The sequence below is a fragment of the Coturnix japonica genome, chromosome 5 (assembly GCF_001577835.2).
Source record: "Coturnix japonica isolate 7356 chromosome 5, Coturnix japonica 2.1, whole genome shotgun sequence".
Classification (NCBI taxonomy): domain Eukaryota; kingdom Metazoa; phylum Chordata; class Aves; order Galliformes; family Phasianidae; genus Coturnix; species Coturnix japonica.
The window spans coordinates 22,833,775-22,855,297 of NC_029520.1; the positions used below are offsets into that span (position 1 = coordinate 22,833,775).

At 38.0% G+C, this 21,523-nt stretch overlaps 1 protein-coding gene across 2 annotated transcripts in view; it reads right to left on the bottom strand.

Annotated features, from left to right (window-relative positions):
- LOC107314843 (cytosolic phospholipase A2 epsilon-like) overlaps positions 1-21,523 on the bottom strand; it is a 31,945-nt gene that overhangs the window by 1,893 nt on the left and 8,529 nt on the right. Inside the window, exons 4-18 of one of the 2 annotated variants that reach the window (XM_015864571.2) lie at positions 20,126-20,262; positions 19,298-19,429; positions 18,791-18,831; positions 12,406-12,448; positions 11,860-11,923; positions 10,819-10,961; positions 10,585-10,674; positions 9,909-9,946; positions 7,896-8,031; positions 5,959-6,095; positions 4,635-4,857; positions 3,583-3,697; positions 2,968-3,105; positions 2,587-2,694; positions 1,314-1,483 (exon numbers count right to left, since the gene is read on the bottom strand). In XM_015864571.2, the coding sequence (XP_015720057.1) occupies positions 1,314-1,483; positions 2,587-2,694; positions 2,968-3,105; positions 3,583-3,697; positions 4,635-4,857; positions 5,959-6,095; positions 7,896-8,031; positions 9,909-9,946; positions 10,585-10,674; positions 10,819-10,961; positions 11,860-11,923; positions 12,406-12,448; positions 18,791-18,831; positions 19,298-19,429; positions 20,126-20,262 (1,715 nt within the window). Of the gene's footprint in view, positions 1-1,313; positions 2,154-2,586; positions 2,695-2,967; positions 3,106-3,582; positions 3,698-4,634; positions 4,858-5,958; positions 6,096-7,895; positions 8,032-9,908; positions 9,947-10,584; positions 10,675-10,818; positions 10,962-11,859; positions 11,924-12,405; positions 12,449-18,790; positions 18,832-19,297; positions 19,430-20,125; positions 20,263-21,523 lie in introns of those variants that run through there. The other variant, XM_015864572.2, reaches the window with a different exon arrangement.

Genomic DNA, 21,523 nt, shown 5'->3' on the forward strand with positions numbered 1-21,523 from the left:
TTTTTTTTTTAAGCTCCAGCAGCTAACAGTAATAATCCAAGGCTTGAATTTTCCTTTGGAAGAATGTTAAGTTGCAGAAATATGATCATAAGCTGTAATGTATGGTGTGGTTATTTCATTTTCTTCATTGCTTCAGGCAAAACAAGAAAACACCCACTTTCTACAAACCTGCAAACAAAGCCAAAAGCCAGAAGACTGGTTTTGTGGTTCTAATTAAACACTTTCTCCAAATGGGTTCAGGAGGAAAAGGAAAATGAATACAAAACTGCAAGAATGGAGAAGGAACCAATCAGTCCAGATATTCTGCATCACTGTCTTGACCTCTTCAATATTTGTCACTTCTCCACTCTATCCATCCTCTGCATGGTTTGCGATCATTTAGAAGTGACATTTATCAACACACCTATTGATCTCATAAAGAAAAGTGTTTGTTTAAACAGCTTTATTTACTATAAGTCAATGTTCACTTTTATGTTAATCTTGCTATGTACACAACATTAACCGTATTGCGTGCCAATATCAATCAAGTCAAGCTTCAGCTAGTCTATTTCCATAAAAGTAATACAAGATAAAAAGGCCCAGTACAACATAGATTGTTTCATATAATCTTAGGACTTTGATTATCTTCCTAATTTTCTCAATTCAAAGATAACCAAAAATCAATACAAGAGAACCTGATAATTCTTTAGTCAACCCTTCAAAAACCTTGCATCCACTGCAGCAAAGAATTTGATGATTTTAAAACACCAATATCTATCCACTGTCTCCACTGTCTATCCTTCTTTGCTACTGAGAAATTAATCTAGTAATCTAAGTAATAAGTCATTTAATCATCATCTTTTGTAACTTCAATACAGTGTGCTATTTTTCACAAATACAGAATAGAAAAGCATAGTGAGCTTGCTGGCAACTGGGAATGGTGTTACACATTATTGGCAGTTCCACCTACCAGTTCAATTTTTACCCTGAAGTAGAGCAGTATCCTCAGTGGTATCTGTAATTCTTGAAATAATTTAAAGAATTCTTCATAGTAGTTTACTCTGTTAATCATATATCTGTCATAGTAATAGCATCTACTGCCAGCCTCCTAGTTTAAGCAGAGGACTAGAAGGACGGGTAACTTTCATTAGAGAATAGGGGCAATAATTTCAGTCACAAAGAGGCAAAATCATAGTCAGAACGGTGGTAGAAACTAGAAAAAGTCTGATTCTTCCCATTCCAATATTGGAAAATTAACCGTTTTAACTGATAGATGCTGTAGTCTAAAATAGACCCAAAGGAAAAGGATCTCCAATACCATGGGCTTTTCTTACCAGTGTCTGGGACCCTCCACTGTAATTCAAATGCAGAATGACGTCCACCTCCCTTTTCGATCTCAAAAGTGGTGGGTAGCTGGTATTGATGAAAAATCCAGTATCAACAAGGGAGAGGTCATCATTAGCTGTTTCCATCAGTTTATTTGGGAAGCAGTCTATCACTGTGTCTGAAACACAAAATGTTTTTGATTTATTGACAAGAAATAAGATTCACTTCCTACAGAGAAACAAAGAGGGAAGAACAGAGAACTCTGCCCTCAGTTTCCCTGCCTTCCTTTGCTGACTCACAAGCAGCACTGATTTATAGGAACAAATGACACAGTACAGCTTTTTCCTTCCTCCTTGGACACCTCAAGGAGCTGTAAAGGGTAGATCCCTCTTCTTTTTTTTTTATCAGACTGAGTTTCTATTGTCCCTTGAACACAATCCCCAGACAGTCAAACTGAATTTTTATAGCTCCACTATCTCCCCACTGAAACAAAAAACTGAAATGTATGTCAAATTTGGCTCTCATTTCTTCAATCCAAGGGAAGGGAGATGAGAAGTTTCAGAAGTCAGCTCTCAGTCAGCATCAGAAATCCTAAATGGATTCACAAACCTAAACCTTCCAAAAATGCTACTCAAAAACTTGCTGTGTTACTGTGCCTTTCCAGGTAGAAAATCCATCACTCTCCAGGTACTTGCTGTGCATCTGTAAACCTCTGATAAAATTAGGATACTGTGCAATGGTTGGACGTCCTGTTAAGACATCTCGCAGAACAGAGGAGAAGGTGGATGAGGGAGTGAGAAGGCATGTGTCTACCTCATAAGGATTCATGGACAGAAAGGGTTCTTCCTCTGCAAGACAGAAAGTGTTTCTGAGTTTAGGACACTTTTCACAGATAATATGGAAAAACAAAACAAAACAAACAAACAAATAATGGAACTGTTGCCACCATCCTCAATCTGAAGGTAAACCAGATACAGCGAAATGAGCACTGAAGGCCTGTACTACCAAATAAACCTCAGTTATTTCACACTGTGAATTAAACGTAGGCTACCTGCAGACAACAAGCTTCCAGGCACTAAGCACTACCTCACACTCCTTGAATGATGTGCAGGTCCACTGAAGTGTGTGGTACAGGGGAGAGCTGAGGGCCAAAAGAGAAGTTGATAGCATAGGCCTTTAAACAGGACAATCCAGAAAACATGCTAAAATCACTGAGGTTTAAATATTACCTAACTTAGGGAGACAATCAATCTGGTGGTAAAAAACACAAGAATTTCTCACCAATATCTTTTACTCTGTCTCTGGTCCATCTGAACCAGAAGTCCTCTGAATCAGCAGCCAAATTCCAGACATACATCACATCAATGGAAAATATACTACTCCACATGCCTGTAACATGAAAGAGAGAACACAAAATGATTGATGGAATAGTTTTGGAAGAATTTTAATTGGTACATACCTTCGGTCATTTCCCTTTGATACTTCCTCTGTCCAGAAGGCCATCTCTGCAGGGATACTTCCTAAGTATGTCCTCACTAATATGGCCTCACACCTGCCTAACCTGTTTGCTGGTGCTTTCCAGGGTTGTCCTCCACACATCATATGCTCACAAGCACCAGCTCTCTTTCAAGTGGGCCACCTTGTGTTCTGTGCAATAGTCACCTTGCATGTAGCAGATTCGAGTCTCCGGAAGCCTCTTCACAAGCCTTCCCATAAAGAATTCACTTCCAAAATGTTCTGCACGGATAGATGCTCCATATTTCAGAAGACTGACTTCATAAGGAGTGAATTCCAACCACTCTGTGAAGACAACAGCCAAACCATGAAAAGACAATAATGCATTAACTACTGCTACACAGAACAGGGCCAGAGAACAGGAGCAAATGAAACAGACACTATCTAGCTCATGATATACTGTTTAAGAGCTATTGCTGTATCTCTGTTGCTCACAGAATTAATGCCCTGAGAGAACATATTTCTTTCTCTTCAAGGGAGGTTGGTCCTAGACTGTGAAGTCTTTAGATACAGCAATCTTCTGCAGAAAATCTTTAGTCTGAATATATATATATCTGGTGAGTCTGATATATATATATCTGAATATATATGCTGAATATAGCATCTTCTTCTGTATAAATATACTTTTGTTTCCGGCAAGGTAGAGAAACAAGCTCTTTGTTATTATAATGAATGGACTATTGTACCATTGAAGCTGATTACATGCATTTAGATTACCTACATTATAAAAATAAATTAAGAAATGTAGATTATAACCATTACCTCTGAATGCCTGAGCACTGTAGTTGGACTTGAGGTTGATGGCCACATAAATGGGCAATGGGTTTTGTCCATTATCCACTGCCTGCCGCTGATCCGAGAGTCTGTGTTCATCTTTCTGGTTTTGATTAAAATTGGTTAAAGGAATGAGGTGACAAACAATTTGCATTTGAAATAATATAATGTGAATTATGACATTTATCCAGGTTCTCTTTCCAGTTTTAAGCTCATTGGACTGTTCAGAAGTATCTGCTTTTGTATATCCCAAATTCAGTAAGTATCCACTAAGCAGCAGCTGCTACATAGGGGTTCTCAGATTTTGGGATATGCAGGGAATGCAGATTTAGCAAGGAAAAAACAGTTCCCAGGAAGAAGTATGTGAATAAGTGAAACGTAAGGTACTTTTTTGGCTGAAGCGCATAGAATGATGTTTATCATATTTTACTATGCTTTACAAGTATATTTATATGTAAGAATATATTGTATTTCACATGACAATATAAAACTTATTTGCATAAACATAAACTAGAAGTAAACTTCTTAAGTAACGCTGCTCTAGAAGTACAAATATTTATATTGATCTTTTTTGAAACTTGATAAAACATTTAATGAATTGTCTTCCCACTGTTTGAATCATCTCCATTTGAAAATGCCAGTAACTAAGGCTTTATAAGTGAATACATTAAATTATGCCAGTGAAATAAGTTATTTCTAATTTTAAAGTATCTATTCTAGTCAGAACATGTTTCAGAATATTTAATATCCAAATTGATGAGTTTACATTTCTAAATAATCTTTTTAATATGGATTTTTCTTTTAATTATTTTCTAGAAGAGAGAACACTTCTGACTGGATGCCCCTGCTCCTTCAAGGTAAACCTCATTTTATAGTGAGAGCAATGTTTTAATAGGGAATCTCACTATTCAGCATATAAACAACTATTTTCACTTGTAGTGCAATCCCAAGATCAGTAGTGTCATCTCAAGGTTTATTTTCTTTTCCTATATAATTATAGGTGTTCATCAAATTTCTAGGAAAAAAAGAAAGGCTAATACCTTATCATGTAGCATGGATTCAATGACAAGCCCCCATAAGTCTATGAAAGATGTGTTACGTCCTTCTTTAACCCTCTCCATCAGGTCATTGTAGTAGTACTTCAGACAATCCAAGGAAAAACAGCAGATCTTGTTTTTCGTTACTTGCTTGCGAGCTTCCTTGATTGCCTCTTCCAGATATTTTTCTGACCAGTTAGCATCTTCATACAAGTTCGCCATTGTCCTGAAGAAACATTAGAAGGAAATAGTGAAAGAAGACGGATGCTGTGGTTTGGCTTCAGAAGACATTTGTGCAACCTGTTTGCCTGTTTCATTTCATATAGGGTTCACAGCTGAAAGCTAGACACTCCTGAAATCCTTTCATTTTGTGATACATCCTCTCCCAAATTTCCCTCATTTTGATGACAAGATTTTGTGGGCTCAAAAATAGCATAAGAAGTTCAAGAGAGAAAAAAATCTAGCAAGACTATTAAATGGACTACACAAGCCCCCAGAAAACCCTATGAAGTTTGCCCTCAACTTAACTTTTCCCTAGTATTTGCTACTGGCTTCTGCCTGTGATAGTACTGGGCAGTTATGACATGTTCTCACAGAACAGTTCCTATTGTTCCTTGAAATCACAGCACAGACAAGTACACTGAGAACTCTACATGCATGTAGAGAAACTGAAATAATATTTAGACAAACCTGTCATGAAGTTTTGGACTGATTAACTCAATGCAAAAACTGTCTCCAACAGGGAGTAGAGGAGTGAAGCTGGCTAAAACCCATATAAATTAATTCTTAACAGTTATTTACATTGTGACATCAACTGCTGTATACCCACTGGGAGAAGCAAGCACTTTATAATGAGCAACAATAGTTGCAGTCTGTCTGAGGCTGGTAACTCAGCATCATTTGTTGGATCATCTTCAACAATATTAAATCCACTAGCCCCAAACACGTCTTTTACCAGAGGAAGATGCACTTTAAATCCAAAATGGAAGTGAGATTAACCAGCAAATGGCGGGCATAAATTCTTCTTCCCATCTTTCTTCAATTTCCAGTCTAAAGACAAATTCATTGCATTCAGTCTAAGGTATAATTGATAAAATATGAAAAGGTAATACAGCATTATATGTAAATATCAGGCACAGACTGTGTGGTGATGATTGATCTCTTATTGAGAACACGTTTCTTTGTTCTAACTGGAAACAGGATATCATGGGGAAAATAGAAATGCTTTTGATTTACTAAGTGTATTCATTAAAAACTGGCGGTGCTGTACAAATAATCAACACTATCAGCAGAGAGAGGAAACATGACTTATTAAGGCAATCCTCACCATGTGGTACCCGATAAACCAGCAATGTAAGAAATGCAGTCTAACAGATTGAGTTTCTGGAGCCCCAGTAGGCTGCCATACATCGCTGTCAGTGACCTCGTCCCGCCCCCAGTCGTCGTGATGGCCACCACTGGCACCTGTCCAACACAGCAAGACAGAAAGGCAGAGAAAGCCATGTACATATTAGAGATGAGCCACTGTAATGCAGAAATTAAGCAATAGAGGCACTGATGTAAGCAGTGACGTCACTTTGTGCAAAAGGATGTGATGCAAAAGGCTTCTGTTGTCACCATCTGACTGACACGGGAGGTAAAGTTCATGTCTTACTCACTTGGATTGGGTGGGGGGGAGGCTATTTACTTAGTATATAATTGGAAATCAACATTATCACCCTGGAATTCTCCTCAAGGTGTATTATTAGAGGCCATCATGAGAAAAAAAAAATAAAATACAGGATTTGCCATGGTAGAGCAGATTAAGGATCTGTGATTCTGCCTCTAACAATGATCATTGTCTCAGAAGAATGCAGAGCACCCTGTAATCAGCCAAACCGCACAACAGCCAAAGCCTTCCTGACCTCCAGCCAGCAATTACTTCATGTCCTGAGGCACAAGCATTGATAGGGTTGTTTATTTTTCCTTCTTAAATTCCAGGTGCAATTGAAGAGACTATTCTTCTCTTAATCTTTTCCTAATCTAGTATGCCATTTGCTTCCATAAACATCTTGCATGCTGTTTGGGAAATGTCTATTTACACCTTTGCAATATTAACTCCTAATTTCATCAACAGATCAGCTGTTCTGAAATCACTGAAAAGAGCTCGAGGAAAATTATTTATCTGATCCTTCAAATTCAAAACAGTCCTACCCTACACTTGCTATGAGCTCAGCCTCTAGGGAATTACAAAATAACAAGGCAAAATGTTTTTTCTTTTTTTTTTAAATAATTAAAATCAGAATAATTTCAAAAAATACATATTTCTCTTTACTAATCTCTTCCAACATAAATTAAAATGATAATGATAGCTTTGGGCTGAAAATGCTTTTTGAGGGTTTTCAAGGGGAATATTCTCAAAGTTTTGAGATTAAATGCACGAAAAGCAGATCCAAAGGAATGAGTTTTTTCAAAAGTGAAAACTGATCCTACCATTTCAGTCTTACCATTGCAACCATTTTCCCCAACAAACCATAGACAGTTAAGTAAAAAGTTCTCTATTCCTTTTAACTGTCAGCTAAAGAGAATTCTTGCAATTGTTATGTACATGTATCTTGATTTTCAACAATGTAACTTGGCTTAAGCCATTACGAAGTTTATGATTCAAACGTGGAAGGAAGAAAAGGGATTACAGTGACAAAGCTCAATTTAGAATCAAAAGTTTCATATAAACATCTCAACTGTGCTACAAGATACTTTTTTTTTTTCTTTTCTTTTTTCTTTCCCCAGCTGGACAGTTTTATTCCAATAAGCATCTTCCCACATTATCCTTTCTGCTGCAAAATCAACCCCAAACACTTTTAATTCAGATATCTGAAAAAACGTAGCTTTTAAAACTCAGAATTCTCAGGAAAGACATCAACACTGCCTGGCTTCTGCTACTGAGCTAGAGTAGGTAGTTTCCCAAACAGCATCCCCCAGCTCTCCCATGTCTGCCCAACAAAAATAATCTTCCTGAGACCCTTGAGCAACAGCAGAAATTAACAGGAATGGATTAAGCTGGAGAGCTGTGGAGAAGTCTGGGGGTCTGTAAAGGCACATCCTGCTTTCTCCAGGCTGCTGCAGAGACCAACCACTGTTTCTCTTGGTTACCTCTTGCTCTAGACAGCATGCTTGCCCTAGAAAAATGGCATTAACTAAGCTGCTTTATTATTTCTTGTTTTGGTTTGCGAGCCAGGCTCTGATTCCTGGAGAGCAGTTGCCACTGGGCATTGTATGGCTTGCCTCATGCTCCTTCAGATCCTCCTCCAAATTAAGGATCTTCTTCAGAGCAGCAGCAACGTATTTCTTCCTTTTCTGCAGGAAATTTTGCTCCTCCCTGCACAGGCTGTACCCCAGGCGTACATCCAGATCTCCTGAGCTGGAACAGACAATGGGATAAATCAATACTTATGTCAGTTATAGCCAGGACCTGTAATGGGAAGTGGTCAGCAAACTCCATAAACAAGCACTGCCAAGTCTGCATGTTGAGCATGAGCAGGAAAAACATTTCTACTGCCAGCAAGAGGTAGCAGTGTTAGAAGAAGTTTTCAAGGTACTTCGGATTTCTTGTGAATCGGAGCACAAAAGTAAAGATACTTAACCAGAGATACAGGCCAGAGAAAGATCACCAAGAAAAGAGTGGCTTTTTTCTGTATCCATTCCATCCTGTCACCATGACAGCCAAGAAAACTCAAATGATACCGATGCTGCCTGTTATCAGGCAGAAGTCCTGTCGAGGTGTACAATGGAGCTTGAAAATCAGGACAAGTACCACAGCATCACATTGCTCTCCTCACTCAGACTGCCCTATGAAATCCAGACAGCATTTGGGCAGCTTTACAGAGCTGCCTGTCTTTGCTTATGGAACTGTGTCAGGTAAACAGGTGAGTAGCACTAGGCATTTTGTGTGATGCTCAGAGTGAGTGTGTATTTTCTCAGCAGCATTCAGCCTTTATGGCAGACTCTTCACCTGTGCTTACCCAAAAGCTCATTCATAGCTACACTGATACTTAATGCCTTTTACCAGTGTGATTTCTAGCTAAGCATTTATGACCTTCATCTTGCAAATAAATGACTATCCATCATTGTTTCCACATGAGCAGCCACACTGAATCTTATCCCTCGAGAAACATGAAGAACAAGCCAAAGGTTTTGCAGAAGAGAAAGTACAAAACCCAACAGCAATTAATTTTTTGTGCCTTCCCAAAAAGCAAATATGGTTATTGCAGGAAAAACAAATAAATAAATAAATAAAATAAAGAAAGAAAAAAAGAAAATAAAAGCGTTCTCAATATTGCCCAAATGTTTTGTGTCACACCACCCTCTGGTGGCCGCAAATTTTATTCTGAATATCACCTTCACTAATGCTTAAGAACACCAAAGTCTGAATGGTTGATGTTAGTACTTTCTGTTCTCTAGTAAATTTGGTAGATGCCAGATTAATTCTGAAAACAAAATAAGGTGATTTGATTGATCTCCTAAAAGCAAACAACTCTTCTAGAGCTAGACAAAAAACTAGCACTTCTTGTTTTTCACGTGCTTTCTCTCTAAGTCTGTAGGATTTACACTTAAACAGATTTTGTAATGGGATGACATTGAATAGGTAGCTCCCTTATCCATGCCATACATTTTCTCTACACAAACTCCTCCTGTGCTCTGTAACTCAACATTACTTCCCTTCTGCATATCACCCAAGAGAAAGAATGGTGTAAACAGCACCAAGTTTCTATTTGTACCATAAAACCTCATTTTCTTCAGCGTTACCCACCCCTGGCACCAATGTGTTCCCATTAACTGCTTGTCAGAGGTGCACCTGTCAGGTCCCAGTGCACATTTTGCTCAGTGAAGCAGAGAAAGAACAGAAGCCAGGCTGCTATTCCATTTGTTGTTTTTCTAGTGACTTTGCAAAGTCAAAGAGGGATATAGAGTTTATTTAAGCCATTACGTAGATCTGACTATTGAGCTAAAGGGGTAACAAAGTTCACCTGAGAAAGGCGTGATTTTATTCATGTGTAAGAATGGTGGTCATAAAATAAACTAACTAACTCTGAAAATAAAAACCTAGAAAGACGCAAACTCATATTGTCATGCATGACCCTGTAACCACAATGGACTTGCACTTACCTTGGGCACCACCTGAGTACAGGACAAAACACTCACATGGAAAGTTTTCCTCACTCCACTGACTAGAGACAAAACCCTAGAAAACTTGTTTACAGTAATCCTGGACACTTGCATAAAAGGAGGCTGTCTTACCATTTTCTTGATGTCAAGCACAACTCAAAGGATTGATCCTAGAAATGAAGAAAACAAAGCCAGTAAATTTTCTCCTTCAAGCTCAACCAAGAAATGAGGTTCTTAGATGATAATTCACATGTCTAGGGGTATTTTTTATGGTACAGTTAAACAAAGTCACACACTCCGTTCTAGAACCAGATACTCTCTTATTTAATAAGCGTGCCTGGGACAAAGAACTCACACATTACACTAATTCAGAGTGTGCATGCTTAGAGCAAGGAACCACCAAATAACCTCACTGAAAAAGATCACATACTAAGCCACACTCTTAACACTAATATTTAGGTAAGATCTGAATTAAGCTCATATTCTGAATTGTCTTTTAAATTAATAGCAATTGCGGGATTATTCCAGTAACAAATTATGGAATACATGTGTGTATGGCCATCATTATTTTTTTTCCTTGAATCTCCTTAATTCTAATTTTGCTATGTAGATTTGCAAAGATTTGGCAGTTACTACCATCTGTTTCATAAAAGTGAATATGACAATCTTTATTATTTTGGAAAACTTTCAGCAAATATCCATATAATTTTACAAAGTGATTTTGCTCACCTGGTGACCTTACTTCTAGCAGGACAAAATTAAAAGCAGTTCTAATATATTTACTTTAAAAACGTTCTCAAGTGCTCACCTCTTCTACTGTTATTTCCTTCTGCAAAGGGAGTGAATTCAGAGGAAAAGAGAGGACTCCATATTCCTGAGTCGCATTTTTGTCAGCCAGCTGAAATAATGTGAAAAGCAGCAGGGATGCACATGAAAGGTTTGTCATCTCTAGCACTTCTGCTCTTAAGACAACTAGTTGGCTTCATTTATTTTTCTGCTAACATCACTATAGTTAATTCTAACATACAGAAGAGGAATGTACCTCTTCTGGTAAAATGATGTCCAGTCTTGTCTCCTCATTTATGTTGCAGTGAAATACAATGATCTGAAGGCTGGGCTCAGAGCCCAGGGAAATCTTCTGGCTTCCTTCATGGGATCCTTTCACTGTGAACGTAAGCTCCTGATCTAAATATAAAAGCAAGGAACAAAAATAATTTTAACTATTCCAAGCAAACATACATAACTGATAACTGAAATCTGTTTTTACTCTGCATGCTTTTTGTCTGATTTTTCTTATACCTCAATGATAAAGTAAGCTTTGGGTGACCAAAATAAATAAAAAACTAATACAGAACCACCTGGTAGATCTGTATAAATCTTTTATGAATAGAAATCACACACTTATGAAATGCTATTATGTTACTATACTTCCCATGAATAAGTAAAACTGAAACTTGGACTTGGAGTGTTAGTTTAAAGGAATTTAGTATTATTCACATTGAATGAAAGATTCATTTGTTATCTGCCTGTTCTGGTTCATCTTGTGTACTGCACCACATCGTGTTTGCTAGGCAAGAGTTTCAAACTCAAAATAGTGCAAAAGGTTTGATACCTTGTCCATTACTCTTCTACGATAATTGTGTCATCAAAACAGAAACAACTTGAGTATACAGAAACCTTGAACATACTCAGTCTCAAATCAAACGTACAAAATAAGCTTTTTCTATATTAAAATTTTTTAAAACCAAAAAAAAACAACCTACCCTTAACTTTAAAACTTTCTTACCAATGTTCATATCGAACAAGTAGTAGCTACAGAGGATACAATTTTTTTTGCCAATTTTTAAATGCTGGTATATATGGAGCTATTTTTACATCAATTTAAAATTTGCCACATAATCAAATACTTGATTCACTTGAATTTTGACACACACATTTTTGCCACAATGCAGAGCATGGCAAAACTAAGTATTATATGACACAGCTAAAGTAACATGCACAACAGATCATTAATTTTTCAACATCTGTTATAATGACTGAATCACAACACAAAAACAATAGGTTAATGAAGCAATAACCTCACTTGTGGATTGCTGCTTCAGCTTCCCTGTATCCACTCTGACCTCCAAACAGGAAACCTCATGAGCCTGTAACAAGAGAGGATAAATGATGATTAAGAGAAACGTAAATGTCATTACAAGTGATTCATACTGTTCTTAACCAACCCCACTAGCTGATCAATGGCAACACAGCTATTATCTATTATTACTGTTATTTAAGAGATAATACTGACATGGTATTTTTCTGGGTTGGAAAGTAAAGAGAAACAAGTCATGAGTTGCTTTGAACTTGGAGAGCCAAGGAAGTGATGAAGATGAGACCTATTTAAAATAATAGGAATCTTGAGATATGGGACTCTATTTAGAGTGTTTTATCACTTTCTTCATTAACTCCTGCTGGTTTAGGGCATAATGTAGAAACAATTTGTAGGAAACTACTCATCAGTGCCTTTCTTCTCAGTAGGACAATGTTGCTGACAATACAGTTTTTGGGACACAACTCTGTTCTCCAAGTTAGAAGTATGTACACTTGCTAAACAGGCATAGAAAAGATTGTAAGAAATAGTTACCACTAGTACTCCATTAGTAATGATGCCACCAGGATAGTCCAGACTGAAAAATAAAATAGAAAGAACATTTCAGATAAATATTTTCCCCCATTGTTTTGACACTTCCAACTTTAATATTCATTCTCAATTCAGAAATGTTTTAAATCTGTTAACAAGAAAAATTCTAGCAGAGTGACTGGTAATTCCATCCTTCTCCCATAAAATATGAAGTGTTGTTTTTACTTACGTCATTTTTCACACTTCCTTTAATGAAGTGTTTAACACAGAATATAGTGAGTTTGAGTAGAGCCAGAGCCACTACAGCCATTCTGATCATTTTGAGCATTACACAGTTTGGCCCAAGTTATTATACCCCCCAAAAGAACACTTGCCCGGGTCTCCACAGAAGTATAAAGATGAAGACATTTTATTCACATCCATTAAGACAATTGAAAATTGGACATGAAATTTTAACATGTGTCATACGTAGATGTGTTTCCACTCAACCATCTAAGGGCAGAAAATTTTTCATATACTGAAGAAACTAATTTTTATATTCTTAAATACTTTTTCCACAAAAACAAAACAAACAAACAAAAAAAATCACACCACCAAAAAAATATCCAGGTAGCTCCTCATAAAAACGTGTGTCTAAAATCATAAGGCTTTTGTACCAACTCCTCAATCCAGTGCAGAAAGTATGAGTAATCTATTCAGACTTACCAAGCTATTGGATATATATATATTATATATTTTATGTATACATATATAACACTGTAGTCTCACAGTTACACAGTTGAGATATGCACAGCATCTCAGCAGAAACCATCTATCAAGCCTCCTTTAAAATCAGATCAACTACATAATTACCAGTATTATGAGAATACTTAACATAGGCTATTAGAATTTAGTACAAACACATGAAAACAGTTTCACAGAATTTCTTGTGACATTCTCCCAAAATCTCAAATCTAATAAACAACTTAAAGTTTCATATCCAAACCAACGTTTTCCTTCAAGAGAAAAACAAAAACAACCACAACTGCTACTATATTTGGCTAAATGCAGCAAACTCAGGAAAACAGTTACTTAAGTTACTTCAGAATTTTATAGGATCATCTCATATTGAACGCTTACATTAAATGAGTTCACAGAATATCAGGCACGGAACATACTTATGTGTTTCTATCTGTAAGGAAAATGGGATTCCTTTCAGACTTGTCCACTTATTTGAAGTCAAACCTTATATGTATTATAGCATCGCTATACTCATATATTCCATGAAGAAGTGCAAGAAAAGCAGAGAAACAGCTGGACAGATACTTAAAGATTTCAGCCTGCATATCCAGTTAAGATGAATATAGAAAGAGAAGGAAAAATACCTCCTGATGGAGGTAAGTATCCAGTAGAGCATATTTGAGTTCTTGGTATCAACAAAGGATGAAGTTAAACCGAGGTCCAAAGCATGACTTTCAAACCAGGTGGAAGAATCTGAACTGTTACACCAAATGACTCAGAAGACTCCTGAGAACTAGGACAGCACAGGTGCTGAGCACTGCCAGAAAAGACATCCCTTCAGAGGTAGAAACTGTGTGATCATTACAGCAAGGAAGCCCAGCTGCTGCCATTTATTGCTTACTCTCCACACTGCGCTTCCAACTTCCAAATACTGAGTTTCAAGCCTTCTGCTATTCACCTGCTATTTTAACCTGATGACCTATACACTTGTTTTTAAAAGAGCAAAGGCATTTAGCTTTCTTTGAAGCTTTAGAGATCAGCAAAGGCATCAAACACAGAAGAGACGAATACAAGAGTTCTTAGCATTTGTTCTGACAGAGACCTTTGAATATTTTACCTATATTTGTGGTACTGAATAACAGCCATTTCTTGACTAATTTGTCAGTAAACTCACACTTACTAGCTGTCAGTTTACCTAACAAATGGTCTGCTATCACATGACTCTCATGACATATAGTAACACTTTGGTTCTGTCCTCCAATACAGTTTGTGACCCATGGCCTTTACAGTGTAGGTCTTGGCTTTACTAAGACAGCTGGGAGCACAGCATGGCAAGCAAGGACCAGAAACCCTGGACATCTTTCCCTGTTAAATATCTATTGAACAAGGTACTCAAGACTGTGGTGGGCTTTGTGATCCAGTGGTTCACTTCTCATCCTGTGCCTCTGCAACACCACACCTGCTCCAGATCAAACTCTCTTTTCCTCCTTCCATCATACCTGGCTTATAATGAAACAGTCAGTATTGGTTGGAAGTTAATGCCACTTGGATTCTTATGTAACAATTCCAATTAAAGTAGACAACCATGTTGTTTCACCTCAGAGTCAACTTTTAGCTACCTAGGTACAAAACTGTAATTCTTTTGTGTCAGATCCAGCTTCCCCCTTTCTTTTTTAGTGGCATCTGCATAGGGTAGGCTACATTTCTGATGACCTGAGAGAAGGATGGAAGATGGAGCTATTTCAATTTGTATTAGCCTCAAAGATTGCTGGGAGATTGTCTTCCTTGACTTAAAACTTTTGTCTTACATGCTCCTTGTGGACTTGAAGCTTTCTGTCACAAATACATATAAGAACAGTATGCTACTCAGCCCTCAAGCTGCTCCCCAGAAACACAGGGAAACTTACTCAAAGCAACACAGCAGAACTACAGAAAGAAATAAAGGTTTTTATTTTCTAAAAATCATCTGTTTGCCATAATTTAATAATTAACATTCAAGTTTTATACAACTTTTTGTACATCTATTTACATTCATTTGCATTAAGTGGGCTTAGTTTTAAGCACTATCTTTCACATTTAGGAAAAAAACAAAAGATATGTGGAAGGGGCTGAGGGGAAAGGCTGTGTAAGAGTAGTCCTTCATTCTTCTAAGAATTGTTAGAGATGCACCTCCTCAACTCAGGATATCTGAAAGATAGAAAGAGACCAAAAAGAAGATCATCAGACCCGGAAATACCCCGGGACCCTCAGACCTCTCCTTGGAAACTCAAAGTACCTTTTAGTTCATCAGAAGTCTATTTGTGGCCACTTAATAACAGGCCCAATCTTCAGTAAAAGTCAGAAGGGAGAGGGATGTTGAGGGATCGAAGCCACCGAGTCCAGCGAGACCCAGTATCCCCAGCAATCCGTAAGGGCTCATGCTGTTGCTGGACCCTACCAGTGGAAACATGAGGGAGAAAGCCTGTGTTACTATTGGCAGTCACCACAAAGTAACACAAAAAATACTAAGACATGCAATTCCACAGTCTGTGTACAACAGTCTTACCTTTTCTGTCACTGCTGCTGCTCAAGGGCAGCAGCTCTCACGCCAGCTGGGCTCGAGCTACGGGCCCATAGAACATTGGATGGGTGTTTGCAATCCCTTTTCTTGGTTGCTGGTGAAAAGGCACTTGGAGGAAGGAGCATGCCTTCCTCTCTGTGTCGTTAGGATCAAACGCCCAGCTCTCAGTGCATGCCATGAGTAGTGGCAGCACAGAGAAGTATGTTTGAAAGTACTCCAGGCAATGGAACAAGAGTGAGGCAAAACTAGAGAGTGCATTCATCATGCAGTTGTAGAAACCAAGCTATCAAAGTAAAAAGTTTTAAATGAAGCAGGAACAAATACAAAAACCAGTGGCGGCACACAGTACACTTGTGTATCATGAGGGAACTTTTGCAATAGACTTCTTTAAAAGTAACCCAAAAACAACTTTTGCAGTAAGGCAAACAAAAAAAGGAGTGACAAAGCCACTATCATAAGTGTAATCCAGGAGACTTACTTGGCCTGGGATTACATTTCCTGTATGATATAATTCATGTGAAGTGTTGGAAAGAAAGAACAAGCTAATATAGTAATTTTTGAAATTGGTAATCTGTAAAGTCTATGATAAAGACAGGGAAGGAATGACAAACTACTTCAGATAAAGAGATAACATCTGACAGTATAATGATCATTTCCAAGATAAACTGCCAAATTTTAATAAAAGGAAAAGTAAAAGGAAACAAAGATTCTTTTAAAAGCATGCTCTTATCATAACATGATATTTTTAGAAACTACCATACATAGCAAACTGTAATTCTGAAAATTATCTCTAATTCTGTCAACACCTCTCTAAACCGGTAATGCTTTTGGAACAGGTTAACTGTTCAAGATGACTGTTAGAATCACAAGAAGAGCTTACACAGTCTTCTAGTTGGTTCTCTGGCCACTAAATACCTGCTTATCTCATTTTGAAGAGATCTATTCCTCAGTAATTTAAGGCAGAACTTCACTGTGCCCACTCCATGAGCTTAGCTCAGCAGCCATTAGTTTCCCTCAAGTTTCAACAGACAAACCCTGATTCAGGGAGCCTGGCTTCAGCAAAGAAGTCTCATTTGTTCTCTCTGACAGCACTACACAATTTCTGAATCTAAGCAGGGAGCCAGCATCACTAACATCCTTCTGTCTCTCCACAGGGTAATGTCCCTATTTTTTCCTGGATGCTGTTCCTTTTCCTGTTTGAAATTCTCCATGTGGGTGTCTCTCTCAATAAGAAGTTTCAAAGTGCGCATTATGTTCCCCAGGGCTCATTTTGCCCCTTGCTGAACAACCAAGAATTCTTGTTTGGCTGCCTTGCCAAAACCTGCTGAGCTTGTTCACCACAGGAGAGGCCACTTTGGTCCATAGTTTACTGGTGACCCATCCCAGCTACTTCAGTGTTTCAGATCTCTCTGGTTTACCACAGGTAATGTAATCCACAGTCTCTAATTTTAGTCCACCTACCCTTTCATTCATTATTCCCGATAGAACACTTTTCTATGTTGACAGAAAAACAACAACAAAAAGCCACCCCAGTATCCTTAGCAAGGAGGTTCTCTGGGAAACTTTTTAATCATTTCAGTGTGCTCACACATTTATTCCAGAACTGACTGATAGGCAGAACACCATCAACTTCCATTCACATGCAAGAAACACAAATGAGGGAAACCAGGGCACCTTAGGAAAAGAAACATATTTCTCCAAGTGATTTTCATCTTTCCAGGCCTGCTGGATCCACTCAATGACATTCCCTATCCCAAGTGCAGCAATTTCTCCCCTTTTCTCTGAAGTTCTTCAGGTCACAATTACTGCATTAGACACTGAGCTACCACACTATGAATAAAACAGTGGATCAGAAGTGTTCTTGTAGCAACTGACTCATGATTGTGAGTCTTTTAGAAACCTCTTCCTTGGGAGTGAAAAGGATCCTTTTTACTTGTACAGTCCCAAGCACTTCCCTTCAGTCAGTAGAATTCTCAGAATCTGTAGGAGATGGTTTCTCTCTGTCTTTACCTACCAAACATGTCTGTAGGAAAATGTAACTAGCTGCAAGGTTCAAATAGTGGTTTCCACACATAGCCAGCTCTCACATGTTCCATTCTCTGCACCCATAAATGAGCCCACCTCAGGCCAAACAACCTGCCCAGACCCCCCTCATCAAGACAGAATTATCAAGAGAATTACATGCCAGCTCTATAAACCATCCTATAACCGGGAAGAACCTAGTCAAATCATATGGAATATCTAGTGGAGCTCCTTCCCTAGTGCTGTTACTGATTTTGTGACACCCTGAGCTGCGATAGGCACTATTTGTCTTGTGGGTGCAGGGCCCTCTGCCAGATTTCATACATCATAAACAACAAACAATCCAGACTGGTAAGTTTACATGACTTGTAATAAGAGATTCTGGAATGATTTTTATTTCTGAAGGTTCTTTTGCTTGTGCACATAACTCTGAGCTACTGCTCTTTCTCCACTAGTTCCTAATTTCCCCTTCTGGCATGAATATTGCACTATCCAAATTCTTCACCAACATATTAGCATGATCATCCTCCAAAAACACCCTGAATCCCTCATGAAGGTCCCAGCAATACCAGCTCACCTCTAAGTTTATTCTAACAATGCTTTCAGTCCAACAACACACATATACACATATATCACATATAACCAGTGACAGAAATCTTTTCAAATAACTTCCCCAGAGTGATAAAGCATACCACAGAGATAGATATTGTCCTTCATCAGAGTGCCAGAAAAGGGTCAATATGAGATACCAAGGCTTAGCATTCCTTTTTCTGATAGTCAGAGTTTCTGTGATATTTTAACTTGTACTTCCTTATATACTAATCCAATGAGGAAAAGAGAACCAGAGGACATAGATGCCCAGGAAGCATTAGTCATCCTGGACAAAAATGAGTTTCAGGTATTTAAATTATAAATTCTGAAATTTAAATTCTGAAATTCCAGTTTACTAGACTTGAATGAATAAATATATCTACATACTGCTTTGGAGACTGAGGATTTGAGAAGCGTTGTCGCAGTTAAATAAGCTTTCCACGCTACTTTTATACTGAATGTGACAGTCTGTACAGAATGTAAGAGTCTACTCACGTGTTCTGTAGTGTGAACTCCACCTCCAGCTCCTCACGTGCCTGAAATGAGGAAAAAGGAGAAAGAAGAATATATTACTGATTTTTCTTCATGTACACATCATTTGTAAAATAAACATTTATACTCCCACTTGGAACAATACCCTGTACATAAGAGTAATTTACAAAAGAAACTATGGTGTCAGATGAAGATATTCAAGTATAAGATATTGAAAAAGCATTTGCTAAAACTAATATTTTGACATCTAAATCTCACATGAGCATGCAGATGTAGGATCTGCCCACTCTCATGAAACAGCCATTTTTCACATTTCAATTCTGAATGCAAAGAATTAGCTGTGTTATTATTACAGAAGTTCAAACTGGCATGGAGCACTGCTATAGGGATTTAAGTATTTCTGGTAATAGCAAAGAAATACAGTTCAATGAAACTATAAGAAAATGCTGTATAAGGATATATTTTTGTGGAAGAAGATTAGTTTTCATGCTCACTGATTCCATTTCTCACCTGTGGATTCAGTTGAAACTTCACTCGAATGGCACGTCCTACACTGAGTTTGTCTATGTCAAAGAGAACCGTGCAGAGTTCATCATCCCTGGTGACTGTGTCTTCATCACAAACCTTCAGCTCCAGCACGTTCTGCAAAGAGAGGTTAAGAATACTGTGGTTTTCCTTCAATATTTTCTTTCAAAGAACTCCATAAGGCAGGGAAACCTCAAGACTATGCTTTCTTTTTCCCTCTAGTGTTTGAAGGAAAGAAGGAAAAAGGACTGCAAGAAACATAAAAGGGAAGGGGATTTGGGAGCATGGGTCTGAATGATAAATACAGATACAAAGAATCAGATTCATCTGTCACAGGGCCTAGGTGACATATTTCTCCTCACATTTGACCTGAGTCTTGATTTGATAGAACGTATCCTTGGGGAAATGAAATGAGGAAAACGGGTCATGAATTTGTTTTAAATAACTGCATTAAATGCTACCACATTTGTTGTGTGACCTTTGTCTCTAAGTGTATGGAACAGGCACTGCTGTAGGCTATTAAAGGATTTTTTTTCCACCATACCTAGAACTAACTGTATGTTTATCTTTGTGTGATCTTTATCTTGGGTTTCACCTGTATGTGTTAGGACAAGGGATAGGATACTACGGATGTTTTCTGAAGGGAAATTAATTGCTTCTTATTGTTTCAGGATAGTAGAGTTCTAAGTACCAAACAGATGGAATAGATAGTACCAAGGAGGATGCAAGCAACAGTTGTAGTTGCTGCAACGTTGCAAGATCTATTAACTATGTGCAGGTAGGTGAATAGTGAAAAGCATTTATTTTCATTACTTTCACTCGTCGGTCAATCTTGTAGCAGAAAGCTTCATTCCAGACTGGATTTTTGCTGTTCCTGATGGTTCTGGTCCGAACCTTCTCAGATGAGGCAGTAGGCAACCACAGCGTCACATAGCAATCTGAAAGGGTGACTGCATAACAAAAAGATGAACAGAGTGATGATGTGTCTAAAGAAAGAAACTCTGCAATATGTGTTATCACCAGTAAGACTGAGATAACACCATAGGGGATTTTTCCTGAAGCATGAAGTTTAAAGAATAAATTATACAACAAAGTACTCACTGGAAAACAGAAATATCCTTGTAGGTTTGTCATGCTGATTCCCACTTTTTGATCTCAGTAAAATGATTTTTCTTTTAAAACATTACTCTTTATTTGCAGTAGCACTGTACTGCACTTGCTGTAGATGTGCACCTATCCATGCTGCAGGAAACTTTGTACTCATGACTGCTCAGTGACAGTGGCAGGAAGTAGTTTAACACAACCAAAGCACAAGAAAAGCTACCAGTATATGCCCTGTCCAAGGGGCACTCACAACAAAGCAAAGAGACTTGTCTTCTAGCATGCTCTCCTCATTTTGAGGGGACTTAAAGGTAGTTGGAAGCCTTTAGCCAAGTGCTTGTTAGAATGAATATAGTTTTGTTTTGTTCTGCCAAAAGGTATCACTCCTCCATTAATCTTTAGCACAAATCAAAATGCAGCATTTTCTTTTTGATTAACATATTTACAGTTTTTAGAAGTGGCATCTTCCTCATACAGTTTTGGTCTTTCAGCACCAACATTATGTTACAGTTTATCCTACTCCCTCCCACTGCCCTATCTCCAGATTGACAAATCCTGTCATCATTCTTATCTGGGAACAAAAGTGTCACCAGAGATGTCAGTTTCTTCCATATTCTAACCCCTCACACTCAGATAGAAAGTTGCCAGGGAATAACTTACAAAAGATTGGTACAGAACATAATGACCCTGGTCATATACCTAGAATGCAATACATATTCTTCCAATTTCATGTTAGCAATGCTTAAGAAGTCATCTGGTTCTCAAAAGAACCTTATGAGTCAAGAGGTCAAATAATTCAACCTATAGTCAGTCCCTGCATCACACACAAAAGGTGTAGCAGCATTATTGTGTCACATTAAATACAATATTCCTCCTGTTATTTCCTCTTAATCTTCCAGTAACAGTTAAAGAATTGGGTTTTGCTACCACAATGCCTTTGCCAAAGCTGTGCCCTCATCACACAGTTAACAACACTACTGCAATCTGAGGGAGCTTGATAACAGCCGTGGGAAGCACAGCACATCCAGGTGGTGCCTACGACAGCCCTGATCAGAAGGACATGAGCAATCAGATCTTCAGCAAAGGCACAAGTGTAGGCAGATGGAAATT